Source organism: Palaemon carinicauda, chromosome 23 (assembly GCF_036898095.1).
Source record: "Palaemon carinicauda isolate YSFRI2023 chromosome 23, ASM3689809v2, whole genome shotgun sequence".
NCBI classification, from domain to species: Eukaryota; Metazoa; Arthropoda; class Malacostraca; order Decapoda; family Palaemonidae; genus Palaemon; species Palaemon carinicauda.
The window spans coordinates 86696325-86711324 of NC_090747.1; the positions used below are offsets into that span (position 1 = coordinate 86696325).

Below are 15000 nucleotides of genomic sequence, written 5' to 3' on the forward strand. Positions count from 1 at the left end.
GTGGTTGTGGCTGACCTTGTGGTTGTTCGGCGGGGGAGAAGGGGGAGGAGAAGGTGCCTCAAATGTTGGAGGAGGCTGTTGGTGGTGGGTGGCGGCGGTGGTGGTGGTGGTCGTGGCAGTGGGCGATTTTTGGCTTTCCCTGGCGCTGCTGCTGTCGTCGTCTGTGAGGGGGTAAAAGAGAGAGAGAGAGAGAAGATACTTGGCGCTCATTATCATCTCTTTTGCATAATTAGAGATAAGCTGCTTTTCTCATTTGCTTCGTATAAAAAAGTAGGGGAAAGCAGGAAAAATTCCTGGCTCTTCCTCTAATCAAAGTTGGGAATTTTCGTTCAATGACAAGTGCCATCAAAGTTAAGTAGGGGGGATAGGAAAAACAATTAGATTAAGGATGAAATTGGGTCATCCTCAAAACTATGTTTAATTTTATCGCTATAGAAACTCAATATAGAATTCGATGGCAAATTCTTACCAGTCAACTGGTGAAGATGTCGGAAAGCTTCTATATCTTCCCCGAGGGCTTTAAGAGCTTGATATGTTAGCGAAGGGAGAGAGCTTTGCACAGCTCTCTCGACGCTGGTGCCACTCCCGCAGTTCACAGCCACAACTACCGACAAAAGATCGAGATTAGCGAGAAATTCACAACATCATCGATGTCATTCAGCACGACGACGTCCTGATGCTTAGAGCGTAAATTTTTAAATATAAAACGAGTATTCTATTCTGATTATTATGATCAACAGTGTTCCATATAATAATGAAACTGACAAGTACGAGTAGAGGGTGAAAGATTAATTAAAATTTCAAAACACATGTGAATATACAAATTCATATGACGTACATACAAAAAAACATAAACACACACTTACAATATATGTATATATATATATATATATATATATTTTTGGGCTCAAGCCATGTCGTCCTGATGGAAGTTCCTATAGGGTAGCTTCCTAGGGTATATTACAACTACGGCGATATTCCCAGAGAATTTACCTTAAGGTACCAGAATTCTAACTCCTGGAGCGAGTATCCCTCGTGAAAGGGATATCGCGACATATCAGAGGACGTATTCTAGACACGTCACATGGCAATCTACATCCTGGACAGAGATTTCGTCTCGTAGGAGGTGATTGGCGAGATACGAATTCGGGAAAGAAAAAGGGGAGCCGCTCCCAAGGCTTCCCTATCCCCGATTCGTATGCGTGCCTGGCGCCAATCCTGGCGCCATCTGTATTCCTTTTTGCGTAGCTTAACAACTCGGTGTTTTTTCCTGTTTTTCTCGCAAATCTTGGATTTATTCGACTTTTCATGGCTTCTTCGTCTTCGTCGGCCTCTGATAAGTTGAGTATAGTGTCTGTTATGTATAAATGTAGGCTCTTGGTAAAATTTTGAGTGATTAATAGGATTAATCTTTGATACAAGAGCCGTAGCCTACCAGAGGCGTCTTGGACGCTGTCGCTCGCTAGGTATAAGTTAGTTAGTCAGAGCGACATTCCTGGTTGTTTTGCTTTAATAAATTTTAGCTATTTAGCATTACATAGGATTTCCTTTCGTGCTTAGTATTATTTGGTGAAGTATTCGCCATTCTGGCCTACGCTAGGCCATGTAGCCTAGTCGTTTGGTCCTAGTACTTCATGCATGATTATGGTTTTTCCGAGTGTAATTAAAATTTTATTGAAGCTTTAGGCTATATTTTATACATTTTAGACTGTGTGGAATATTTCCAAGATAGTATACGAGTGAGTTTCGGTGAATTAGGTAATCGATTCTCTTGGTGCCTAGGCTAGTTGCTTATGGAGCCTTAGTATACTTTATCATACTCCCCGGTTGCTTTCTTTTCTTCGGAGAAGGTATGCAATCCCTTTCCCTCTGTTTAAGCCTTGGGCTTATCCCTAAGTGGTTTTTTCCGAAATTTATTTTCGATAAAACTATACTAGGGTGTTACTGTACCTTCCTGTTCCTGTAGTTATGGTTCAAGAGGGACAGAACAACAGAGTTTTTAGTCTGAGTCTGTGTTGTCTGGCTTGGGGCTGAGTCCCCCTCGCTGACCTAACACATACAAAGGGAGCTTAGCTCCCTTAGGTCACTACCGAAGGTTTCTGTGGATATAATTCCTTCTTTTGTGATCTACCAGACTAGTCCTGTTGCTGTTCTCGCGGGAGGATAAGTTCTTCCCTTGGGAGTAGCAACGCCTTCCTTGCTTTGGTGCTCTGGAAGCTGGCAAGTATTGCTGGCCTTTCCCCTTAGATCTCCCTTAGGCTAAGATAAGTTTCTTAGCTGCGGGTGATCTGTCACTAAAGCAAGGTTGGCAGGACCCTCTTGTCCCTTCCCCCTCTTTCTTCATACTGTACTGTACGTCGTTCTACATCTGGACCTAGTATAGGTTAGGATGTGGAATTGACTCAGCCCCTTGCCGGCCGGCAGAGCTGGCCGGCAGGGGTCTTACTGTACTGTACGTCGTTCTACTTCTGGACCTAGTATAGGTTAGGATGTGGAATTGACTCAGCCCCTTGCCGGCCGGCAGAGCTGCTGGCCGGCAAGGGTCTTATGTTTTCGAGTGCTGCCCGGACCTCTCTTGGTCCCTCATCCATGCCTGCCGGCAGAGCCGGACGGCATTGGTCAAGGAAGCCTGAATTAGTTTCTCCCCTTCCTTATATGCACTCTTTCGGTTGCCGGGCTTGGAGGTTGTGTACACTCTTATCCCGGCATCCATTCTATTTTTCTTTTTCTTGTAAGTGCTGTACCTGTCCCGGCTGCCGGCCTATGAGCCCGGCTGCCGGCCTATGAGCCCGGCAGCCAGGCAGGTGTAGTCCTCTGGTTCTTTTGCTGCCAGCTGGCATCGGTCTTGTACCTTTGCCGGCCGGCTTATGTCAGCCCTTGTCTGCCGGTCACCAAGAGTGTGGCCGGCAGCTGGGTACTACCTTGTGTAGTTACTGGCCGGCAGCCATTGCCGGCCAACACTGGCTGTTACCGGCCGGCAGTTGCTGCCGACCGGCACAGGCATTTGAACCAGAGTGCTGCCGCCCTATAGCTGTTAAGTAGTATACTTTAAAGCTAGTTGTGGTGTGTGCCGGCCGGCAAAGGCAGGCCGGCACACATCCCCCTATACTGTACTAGTATTCTTCAGTATAACATATACAGTAAGAAGAAAACTATGGTAAGGGTTTTGGTACAGCACTGTGTCTTCTAACACTATTGTTTTTTCTTGCACATCCCTTTGCTGTTGCCCTACAGATAGGAAGCTGAGTTCTTCCCTGTCTATTATCCAGGATTTTAAAATCATTGCTTAGGTGTGAGATCCACCTGTTTCCTCTGGAAACCTTGCATTGGTTACTCTAGAAGAGATAAACCATTTTGATTTTATTATCTGGAAGGCTGCAACAATGGGTTGTGAGGGAAACACAAGTGTGTGTCTTTCCTTTCTGAATTGTTATGCTATACTATGCATATCCAGTGATACATAGTTCACTTGATACTCATGGAAATTTCTTCTCTTTACAGAAGGACACTCCGAAGTGGGGAAGTGCTTTCTGCAATGTCAGCAGCAAGAACCTCTGCGGACATGAGTTTTGTAGGAGACACGCAGCATACGCTGTCTCCAAGGATGATCTCCGGTATTGGGACCCTCAGGTATGTACTGTGTGCACTAACCTGATTACTGAGACATTTAAATAGCTAGGAAGAAGCTTCGTACCTGGGTAAGGGGCTTCCAAAAGAACACTTCTGGCCCTTATCTTCCAAGTGAGAAGATGAGGGCGTATCCTTTCCCTAAGGCATCAGCTGATGCAGTGATTCCCCAGCCTCAAGAGGAGATCTCCTAAGTTCAGATCCAGGTGGATGCTGAAGTCGCGGTCGCGATGCAAGACATCCAGCTAGATGACAGGATGTCTGATGTGGACGGGTGTCAGGAGGAAGACCTCCTGGCAGAAGCTCAGGATGAAGTTCAAGCCCCTCTATATCGGCCGGTCTCCCAGTAGAGCTGGGACAGGCCCTCTCTTCTATTGTTGGAATGATCCAACAAATGCAGAAGGAGAATCAGGAGAAGGCGGCTGCAATGGAACTGCGAATGCAGTGCCTTGCAGAATCACATGGGCCCCAGAAAAAGCTCAATGTGAAAGACCTTCCCTTGTGCTCAGATGCTAACCCATGGAGGTATGCTGAGCACATGCCGATGACGACTGGAAAGATCGTCATCTCGGATAAGCTGGGCTCAGTTCCCCTGGAGGGTGGAATTCTGGCCCAGCAAGGCATCATATCCGGACTGTTATGTCCGGCTGAGGAAGGAACCAGCTTCAAAGGAGGAGACAGAGCCGAAGGAGGTCATAGTGATGGACCATGCTAAGGCTCAAGCTCTACTTTTATCCTCGATGAAAGAGAGGGGCTTCTCTAACTCAAAGGTAGCCGCATTGAATAGGAAGCTCCCTTCCTTTGTGTCCTCGCCTACTAGAGCCTTCCCCTTTTTACAGAAAGGGTTTCTGGCTGTACTAAAAGCAATCGAGGCCGGCAAGTCTTGCCCCTCCCTAGAGGAGTGTAAACCCTTGTCGCTGGCCCTGCCTATGGACCACAAAGACTGGAAGGACGTCCATCTTACGTTCTCAGTGGGAAAGTTGGAGGCTGATATGGCCGGACGTCAGTTCGGCAAGGACCTCCCTAAGCTGTCTGACTTTCTTTTGCGAAGTGAGTTCGATACAAAAGAAAGACTGACTGCCTCAATGTCTCTTCAGACTACTCTCGAGACGATGGCAAGTGACCCCAAGGTCCATGAAATGTTCATGGTAGTGGCCAAGCCTCATCTGGCCACAGTGACGAAGGACCTTTATGGCTTCGTCAAGGCAAGGAGAGCTTGTAGGGAGTTCGTGTTTACCTCGGCTACGGTGAGGCACGAGCCAAAGAAAATAATCTCCTCCAACATTTGGGGAAAAGACCTTTTCCCTACCGACTTGGTCAAAGAAGTTGTTGATAAGGCCGCCTTGGAGAATAGAAACCTTCTCCAGAAGTGGGGCCTGGCTATCAAAAGAAAGTCTTCCCCGGATGAGGGTCCTCAACCAAAGAGGAAGACTATGAGGACTAGGCAACCGTCTCGGCCAGCCAAGCCTCTTAGACAGCAACAGCAACTACAATTGCCATTGCCCCCAGTGCCCCAGATCGTGGCACAAACCCCGACCACCTTTCAGTGGGTACCCCAGGCCGTGTCGACACAGTCCACGGCATTCACCCCAGCGTTCGAAGAGCAGTCTACTTCCTTTCGAGCAAAGCCTAGAGGAGCAGCCAGAGGCTCGTCTAGACGCCCCTCAAGGGGAAGGGGATTCAGGGGTGGTCGTGATCAGGAAGGCAAGACCTCAGGACGGCAGTCCAAGTGAGGTGATACCGGTAGGAGGGAGACTTCTGAAATTTCGGGATCAGTGGACCTTCGATCCCTGGGCCCACAGCCTACTCAAGAATGGACTGGGCGGGAGCTGGTACAGCACTCCACCCTCGTGCCTTCGGTTTTTCCAACACTCCACCCCCGTTATGGAGGAGTACGTTCAAGAACTGTTGGAGAAAAAAGGTGATCCGAAGGGTGAAGCCCATCAATTTCTAAGGGAGGCTGTTTTGTGTTCCCAAGAAAGACTCGGAAAAGCTCAGAGTCATTCTGGACTTGTCGCCACTCAACAAGTTCATAGTGAATTGCAAATTCAAAATGCTAACACTGCAACACATAAGGACCTTACTGCCCAAGAGGGCATATTCCGTCTCTATAGACTTGTCAGACGCCTATTGGCACATTCCAATTAGCCATCGACTCTCCCCCTACCTAGGGTTCAGGCTACAACGAAGACTATACGCCTTCGGAGCCATGCCATTCGGGCTAAACATAGCCCCAAGGATTTTTACGAAGCTTGCGAGCGTAGCTCTCAAACAATTACGCCTAAAGGGAATTCAGGTAGTAGCCTACCTGGACGACTGGTTGGTGTGGGCAGCATCCGAGACAGAATGCTTGCAAGCTTCCAGTCAAGTGATCCAGTTCCTAGAGTACCTAGGCTTCAAGATCAACAGAAAAAGTCTCGACTTTCTCCATCTCAAAAGTTCCAGTGGCTGGGAATCCACTGGGACCTTTTGTCACACCGTTTCTCCACCCCGGCGAAGAAAAGGAAGGAGATAGCGGGTTCTGTCAAGAGACTTCAAGATTCCGAAAGGATATCAAGACACGAGCAGGAGAGAGTACTGCGCTCTCTCCAGTTTGCTTCGGTGACAGACCCAGTGCTAAGAGCACAGCTAAAGGATGCAATCGGAGTTTGGAGAAGTTATGCATCAAACGCGTGAAGAGATCTGAGAAGACCAGCCGCTTCGGCTAAGTACTCTTCTCAGGCCTTGGTCCCAAGCCAGACATCTAAAGAAGTCGGTTCTTCTTCAGCCACCTCCCCCGTCGGTGACGATTCACTCAGACGCCTCGAAGGAGGGATGGGGAGGTCACTCTCATCGGAAAAAAGTCCAGGGGACTTGGTCCAGGCTATTCAAGACCTTTCACATAAAACTTTCTAGAAGCTAGGGCAGTGCTCCTTACCTTAAAGAAAGTCTCCCCGCGTCACTCGATCCACATAAGGTGGTGATAGACAGCGAGGTAGTTGTGAGATACTTGAATCGACAAGGATCGAGGTCACCACCTCTCAACCAGGTGATGTTGGCCGTCTTCCAATTGGCGGAAAAGAAGAAGTGGTACCTGTCGGCAGTTCACCTTCAAGGAGTCCGCAATGTGACAGCGGACGCTCTATCCAGGTTCACACCGATAGAGTCGGAATGGTCCTTAGACGCAGGATCATTCTCCTTCATTCTGAATCAGTCCCAGAACTGCAGATAGACCTCTTTGCGACGAAAGACAACAAGAAGTTGCCCCTGTACGTGCCCCGTACGAGGACCCCTTAGCGGAAGCAGTGGACGCGATGTCCCTCGACTGGAACAGATGGTCCAAGATTTATCTGTTCCCTCCTCACAACCTTCTGTTGAGGGTCCTCAACAAACTGAGATCCTTCAAAGGGTAGCGGCAATAGTGGCCCACAAGTGGCCGAACAGCGTGTGGTTCCTCCTGGCATTGGAACTGTAGCTGAAGTTTGTACCACTACCAGATCCAGTTCTGACCCAGCGAGTCCAGAAGTCAACTGTCTGCGCTTCATTACAGAAAACCCGGACCCTGCAGCTCATGATTTTCTCTCCCTAGCGGTGAGAAAGCGTTTCGGGATTTCGAAAGCCAGTATAGACTTCCTTGAGGAATATAAGTGCAAATCTACTAGAAGGCAATATGAGTCATCTTGGAGAAAATGGGTGGCCTTTTGTCAAGGCGAAGAATCCGCAGGAGATCTTGACAGACTTCTGCTTATCTTTCTTCTCCACCTCCATGGTCAAGGGTTGGCAGCGAACACGATTTCAGCGTGTAAGTCTGCTTTGACAAGACCCATTCTATATGCCTTCCAGGTCGACCTAGGTAACGAGATCTTTAATAAAGTCCCGAAAGCCTGTGCTAGGCTCAGACCTTCGGCACCTCCAAAGCCCATTTCATGGTCTTTAGACAAGTTCTTCATTTCGCTTCTCTGTTGAGCAATGAAGAGTGTGCGTTAAAGGATTTGACACAAAAAGTTATTTTCCTATTTTGCACTCGCGTCCGGGGCCAGGGTTAGTGAGATTGTAGCCTCTCGAGAGAGGCAGGTCGTGTTCAGTTCCTGGATGGGGGAGAACTGAACCTGTTTCCGGATCCTACGTTTCTCGCCAAGAATGAGTTACCCACCAACAGGTGGGGTCCCTGGAGAATCTGCCCTCTGAAAGAAGATGCATCTCTATGTCCAGTAGAATGCCTAAAGGTCTATCTTCATAGAACTTCAGACTTCAAGGGTGGTCAACTATTCAGGGGAGAAACATCAGGCTCAAATTTATCTCTGAATCAACTCAGAGCAAAAATCACATATTTTATTCGCAGAGCGGATCCTGACAATACACCCGCAGGTCACGATCCGAGGAAAGTTGCCTCATTCTTAAATTTCTTTAATTGTATGGATTTTGAACATCTCCGTTCATACACTGGCTGGAAGTCTTCCAGAGTGTTCTTTCGCCACTATGCGAAGCAAGTAGAGGAACTAAAAGAGATCTGTGGTAGCAGTGGGTCGCGGTGTTAACCCTACTGTTTAACTCTGCGAGGAACAGTGGTCTTAATTGGGACGATTAATTCCAGGGTGAGTGTGTAGTTACATACTGTACTACAAACTAAGTGAGGGCACTGTGTTGCCCATCCAGACTGTTCCATTTCCGAAGGTGAACCTAGCATAAGTGCAGACATGTGTGCCGAGCGTTTCTAACGCTAATGTCATTGATTTGTAATACAGGCTTTTATGACTTTGATACCTCGGTATCTTAAAAGTGGCATCTAATGTTTTTTCTTTCAGACAAACAAGCTCTGTTTACTATCATACTTATGCTTAAAGTTTTGGGTTATTCTCTTCTTATATATATATATATATATATATATAATAGCGGTTAACCTGTCTATTTATTGCCTGTCAATAATCTGGTTCTTGAGAACCTTGCGTCTCCTTCACCTGTGTCAATTTATTGGTATAATTGAGCATTCATTCTATGTACCTTATCTGGGATAATTCTAATAGAATTGTTCGTTTATGCAAGCTATGTTGCATTGGTTTTCCTCCTATGCGGATATAAAACCTTTGTCCAATACAAGTATTGTGCGGAGAACTGGTCGATATTTCATATTGACGCAGTGGTTCTTTACAAACTATGCTTTACTTAATATAGGGCGAGACCACTATATTAGCTTGCCTGGTATTCATACATAGATATATGTACTCTTCGAGACTTTTCCAGAGTCTAGTAGGACTCTTCCCTGTAGGGGGCAGGAAGCTCTAACATAGTTTATAGTTAGTTGAAAAGATGTATAACGGTAACATCTTAGGTCTCTAGGTCTAGTCGACCGGGAAAAAATTACCTCCGGGGAGTACGGCACGTTCTGAGAATCCACAGATACAGTAATGCTCTGGTACACTTCCATCAGGACGACATGGCTTGAGCCCAAAAAACGGATTTTGAGCGAAGCGAAAAATCTATTTTTGGGTGAGATGGCCATGTCGTCCTGATGGACCCGCCCTTGCCTTTCTAAGAAAGGGCTGTAGGACCCCTCCCTACATACAGTATCTGTAGCACCTCGTGTACGCTACAAGGAATACAGATGGCGCCAGGATTGGCGCCAGGATTGGCGCCAGGCACGCATACGAATCGGGGATAGGGAAGCCTTGGGAGCGGCTCCCCTTTTTCTTTCCCGAATTCGTATCTCGCCAATCACCTCCTACGAGACGAAATCTCTGTCCAGGATGTAGATTGCCATGTGACGTGTCTAGAATACGTCCTCTGATATGTCGCGATATCCCTTTCACGAGGGATACTCGCTCCAGGAGTTAGAATTCTGGTACCTTAAGGTAAATTCTCTGGGAATATCGCCGTAGTTGTAATATACCCTAGGAAGCTACCCTATAGGAACTTCCATCAGGACGACATGGCCATCTCACCCAAAAATAGATTTTTCGCTTCGCTCAAAATCCGTTATATATATATATATATATATACAGACATATATATATACACACATATATATGCATATACTGTATATACAGTATATATATATATATATATATATATATATATATATATATATATATATATATATATATATATATATCACCTCCAATTTACGCCTATTGTGACAGAGTCTCGGTTAGATTTCGCCAGTCGTCTCTATCTTAAGCTTTTAAATCTATACTTCTACATTCATAATCTCCTACTACACGCTTCATAGTCCTTAACTATGTAGGCCTGGGTCTTCCAACTCTTCTAGTGCCTTGGGGAGTACAAAGAGCATGCCCAGACCATCTCCATCTACCCCTCACCATGATCTCATCCACAAATGGCACTCGAGTAATCTCTCTTTTAGTTTCATTTCTAACCGTGCCATGCCATTTCACTCCCAATATTCTTCTGAGGGCTTTGTTCTCAAATCTAAAAAATCTGTTGGATATTGTTTCATTGTCATACCACGACTCATGACCATACAGTAACAATGATCTCACTAAACTGATATATAATCTGATTTTGGTGTGTAATTTCATGCAATTTGATTTCCAAATTTTCCTTAACCTAGCCATTGCCTGATTTGATTTTTTTCTAATCTTTCATTAAACTCAAATTCTAAAGACCCTGTATTAGAGATCATAGCTCCTAAATATTTAAATGATTCTACCTCATTAATCCTTTCTCCTTCCAATTATATTTCATTTTCCATTGAAAATTCCGTTCTCATCATCTCTGTATTTCTTCTATTTATCTTGAGTTTTCTAGTTTTGGGTATTGCCATAGCCACTGTACCACGGTCTTCCACTGTCTTGGGTTAAAGTTCTCTTGCTTGAGGGTACAACCGGGCACACTATTTTATCTGATTTTTCTTCCTCTAGTTAAACTTTTTACAGCTTATATAGGAATTATTTATCTATATATATGTATACACACACACACACACACACATATATATATATATATATATATATATATATATATATATATATATACACACGAATATAAGTGCTACCTCTCCAACATATATAAGTATTAACTCTCCATAAAAAAAAAAACTCTCTAAAGTACCCCTCAAATACGAAGATTCAGAAAGAGTTAAAAAAAAGTTCCCTATTTGTTTTACCAAATGCCTCTGGATCACCCATCTGCTGATCACGTATGATGAATAAGTAATGAAAAGTCAACAGAAAGTTTGTTCGTCTGACTGGGAATTCTTGCTGTCGTTTCTTGCGTAACGAGAACGTCTGTTTAATCAGACGAAGATAAATGATGATCCTCTTAGTTTGCCAATTACTTTACATATCTCCTCATCAATTTCGGAGCAGAGATGATAAATCTGAAGGCAGCGTATTGATTTTTCAGCGTTATAAGATCGGTTTGATGCTTTTAAATCTTTTGCAGGAATAATGCTTTTATTTGATAAGTAATTTAAAATTAGAATTAAAGGAAAGGAATATGTTGAAAAAATCTTTAATAACTTTTTTCATTAAGGAAATTCTAACCATAAAGTATGATTAGTTAAGAATCAAATATGATGGAAAATATATTAAGCTGCAATCCATTTGCAATCTAAATACAGTATATAATTGCAAATGTATTGAAACCTGAGTGCAAAAGAGATCTTACTAAAACAGGGCATTTAACCGGGACAAATCAACAAACAATAAATGTTATAAATTACTGTTTGATTAAAACAAACCACGAGAAAGTTGGTGTAGCTTGCTAAGGTTTGAAAAAGTACTTTAGTAATAGATAAAGAGAGTATTTGTGTGAGCTACGAACTGAATGATTAATTACAAGCTTTTAATGTAATGTTCCAATGATTTATAGGGCCAAGATATCAGTAAATACTTTCCGGTTTTAATTTAACCAATAACTAACTTGACCATACTGAGATTACCAAACAATTCTTCTTCACCCAAGGGGTTAACTACTGCCCTGTAATGATTGTTCAGTGGCTGCTTTCCTCTTGGTAAGGGTAGAAGATACTCTTCTAGGAGGACACTCCAAAATTAATCATTGTTCTCTAGTCTTGGGTAGTGCCATAGCCTCTGTAATATGGTCTTTCACTGTCTTGGGTTAGAGTTCTCTTGCTTAAGGGTACACTCGAGCACCCTATTCAATCTAATTTCTCTTCCTCTTGTTTTTTTAAAGTTTTTATAATTTATATAGGAATTATTTATTTTAATGTTTTTACTGTTCTTAAAATATTTTTTCCTTGTTTCCTTTCCTCACTGGGCTATTTTCCTTGTTGGGGCCCTTGGGCTTATAGCATCCAGCTTTTCCAACTAGGGTTGTAGCTTAGCAAGTAATAATAATAATAATAATAATAATAATAATAATAATAATAATAATAATAATAATGCGGTTTTATTTAATCATGTAATTGGCAACGTTTCTTAGTAACGGGTTAGGTATAAAGGAATTTAAAAATACGGCAATAGTATTTGCCTTGAACTTGCGAACTTTGGAAATGGACATTAGGAATCAAGTCAAACTTTGGAGATGCACTTGGTAATTGGGAGTAAACTTACGAGATGGCATTAGGAACTAGCTTAACGGCAGATAATACTGGAGCCTCATTAAACAAAGAAATTTTGAGTTACGTTAGTAAGAACATCTTCAAATAACACATTGGTACAAATTTAATAATTAAAGTAACTTGTATGGAAATCTTTAATTCTAAAATAATCCCAATTAATGTTTATCTATAAATTCTTTCTCGCGTGAGTCCACAGGTAGGCAATAAACTCCATGTTTAAACTTGCTTTGATGTAGATCTCAGTCAGCCTCTCTTACACCTGTCCCCTATATGAGTATATCTAATTAGGTACCTTAGTCCAATCCTAGGTCGTTACATAGCGTTCTTAGGGTCAGGACTTTCAATGTTGTCTTTCTTTTATATCATATGAATTTCTGTAGTATGAGAACACTAAACTACTATTCATCAAAAGAAACAGTCATAAATTATTGCATTGATAAATGAATTAAAATCTGATAGACATACTTCATTTCTATTAATTACTGGGATACCATTTTGGGTGGCTGTATTCTCGATGTTTTAATATTAGACTCATTTTTCCCTAACCATCCGTACAAAATGGACATTTAATATAGAAGTTCATTAATAAATTTTATTATTTTTTCTTTGGCGATATCTATCGTTAAATAAATAGAATTCCTAATGCGTTACTACATTAACAAAAATGTCAGTATAACTGTAACTATGCAACCTAGTATAAAAATATATACATCCACACATTACATGTTTATATAGACATATTAAACTGTATTAAACTTTTCCAATTCTCATCTTTGGGAAAATGGCGTTGAGGAACTAACAGAATAACTGAGCCAAACTTGTGGGCACAACAAAAGAAAAAATCAAAGTGGAAAACACGGAGGAAAAACTTGCTGCATACAAATCAGAAAGGATATTATGCCAACATGCAAATTCTCTGAAAGAGAGGACCCATAATTTCCTTATTTTTAACAACATACGTTGCATAAGAAAGGGAAAATTGAAACCAGATAATGGAATAATGAGTTTAAGAATGACTAATTAAAATATATTAAGGAAAAGATTAGTTTAAAATTAATTAAAATCAAACAACATGCATGATTTGGAGGCTAAATTACATGGGAATTGTAAGACAATGGTATTTTCAAAAAATCTGGTCTTCATTTATTATCATATATGAATATACTGTATATTTCTAACTTCGTTATATCTCCAGAGATAATCAAGACAATGGTGACTGTCACATGTACTGTATACGTTAACTGGTGAATCCTACACGAAAACCCTTACGAGAAAACTTCAACAACATTAGGAGATTCCCAAACATACAAAGAGAGCTCATTGGCTGCACATCTAACCAGCTGCACACGCTCCACCATTCACTCTACTTTCCACATGCAAGATGTCTCGCGCTTTCTGGATATTAAAGCCTTCTTTTCTCTTATATCTTTAACTCGTGTAGAAAACTTTCTCTAACGTTTTCTAGGGTTTCTTCTTCTACCCCCTCTTAACACTTCCGAATTTTGTACTCTTCTTAATCAACAAATCATCCTACCATCATGTCAAATCCTGAATGTCTATGCAAAAATTTTATTCCTCTCATTATTCATATCAATATTAATAGCTCAAACCTCTAAGCTTCCATAACTGCTCTTACTTAAATGTACTCTCTATTGTTTCTACTTTTAAAGAGCTTTTAGACGTTTTCACTAATTTCTGTATTTATTCAACACTGAATCATCTCCAAATATCACTCAATCAAAATTCCTTTCAAAATACATTTTTGTATATCTCAAATGTTCATCTTCATCGCCAAAATAATGTTCTTTTTCTGCCTTCTAGCATCCTTCCACCCATATTATGATGACACACCATCATCTCACACTCACATTTTACACCATTCCAGCTATTCTACCTCTGCTGTTTACATATTCTAACACTTTCTTTCCATAATAAAAGCTTTCGACCACTCTCAAAAACCCATCTTCTATGTCATTTCTTTAGCTTCCCTTTAGTTCTATATCGATGTTATCATTTATCAGATCATGTATATGACATTTAATCTTCTCTCCATTTTCAAACTTCTCACGTCATTGTTGTATAAGGAACCAATGATATTGATACCCAATTGCTATCCTAAAGTGCAACACTGTTCTTTTCTTATCAATTATTCTATCACTTTTCTTACCAAAGCTACTATTCCTATCACCTACTCCTTTGGATCCTTTCCTTTATCAAACAATACCGTCCACACCCTGGCCAGCCACTCAATCACATTATCACCTCAGCATCTCTCTTGTAATCCCATTAAATCCTTGAGTTTTACCATCTTTAAACTATTATTGCCCACCTCATATCCTCAACGTCCCGTTCCACACAATCTCAAACCTACACTTGACCCATATACTTTCCTATCTTGCAGATTCCATAAATTTTCATAATACTACCATGACAAAAGACTGCCTTCAGTGGAAACACCCGTTCTCCCTTGGCATCGTTTATTATCATCCTTTATACATCCTGCATATGCATTTTCATTCCTTCACTAAATCTCCAACTTCCTCAACCTACAAATTACAGTTTTTATTTCCTCTCCCTACCCTTCATCCCCACTAATCCTTTCAGCTGAGTTTATGACCACATTCCTGTATTATTTTATATATATTTCATGTTTTTCTTCCACCTTTATGTCATGCACCCTTTTCCACGTCATCTATTTTCACCTAATATGCTCTTCCCACTTCCTTCTTACTAAACTCGCTTGCCTTAATTACACTTGAAGAGATATTTCGACCCTTCCTCTCCAACTTAAACGTTTATCTATCTTTTGATTTTACATCTAGAAAAATAATAATAAAAACCATCGAGGAATT

At 42.0% G+C, this 15000-nt stretch overlaps 1 protein-coding gene across 1 annotated transcript in view; it reads right to left on the reverse strand.

Annotated features, from left to right (window-relative positions):
• The window catches only part of LOC137616980 (roundabout homolog 2-like), a 792816-nt gene that overhangs the window by 7072 nt on the left and 770744 nt on the right, over positions 1-15000 (reverse strand). The window contains 2 exon segments of the mRNA XM_068346846.1: positions 1-161; positions 470-604. The exon segment at positions 1-161 is cut by the window's left edge and continues 303 nt beyond it. Coding sequence (XP_068202947.1) covers positions 1-161; positions 470-604 — 296 coding nt within the window.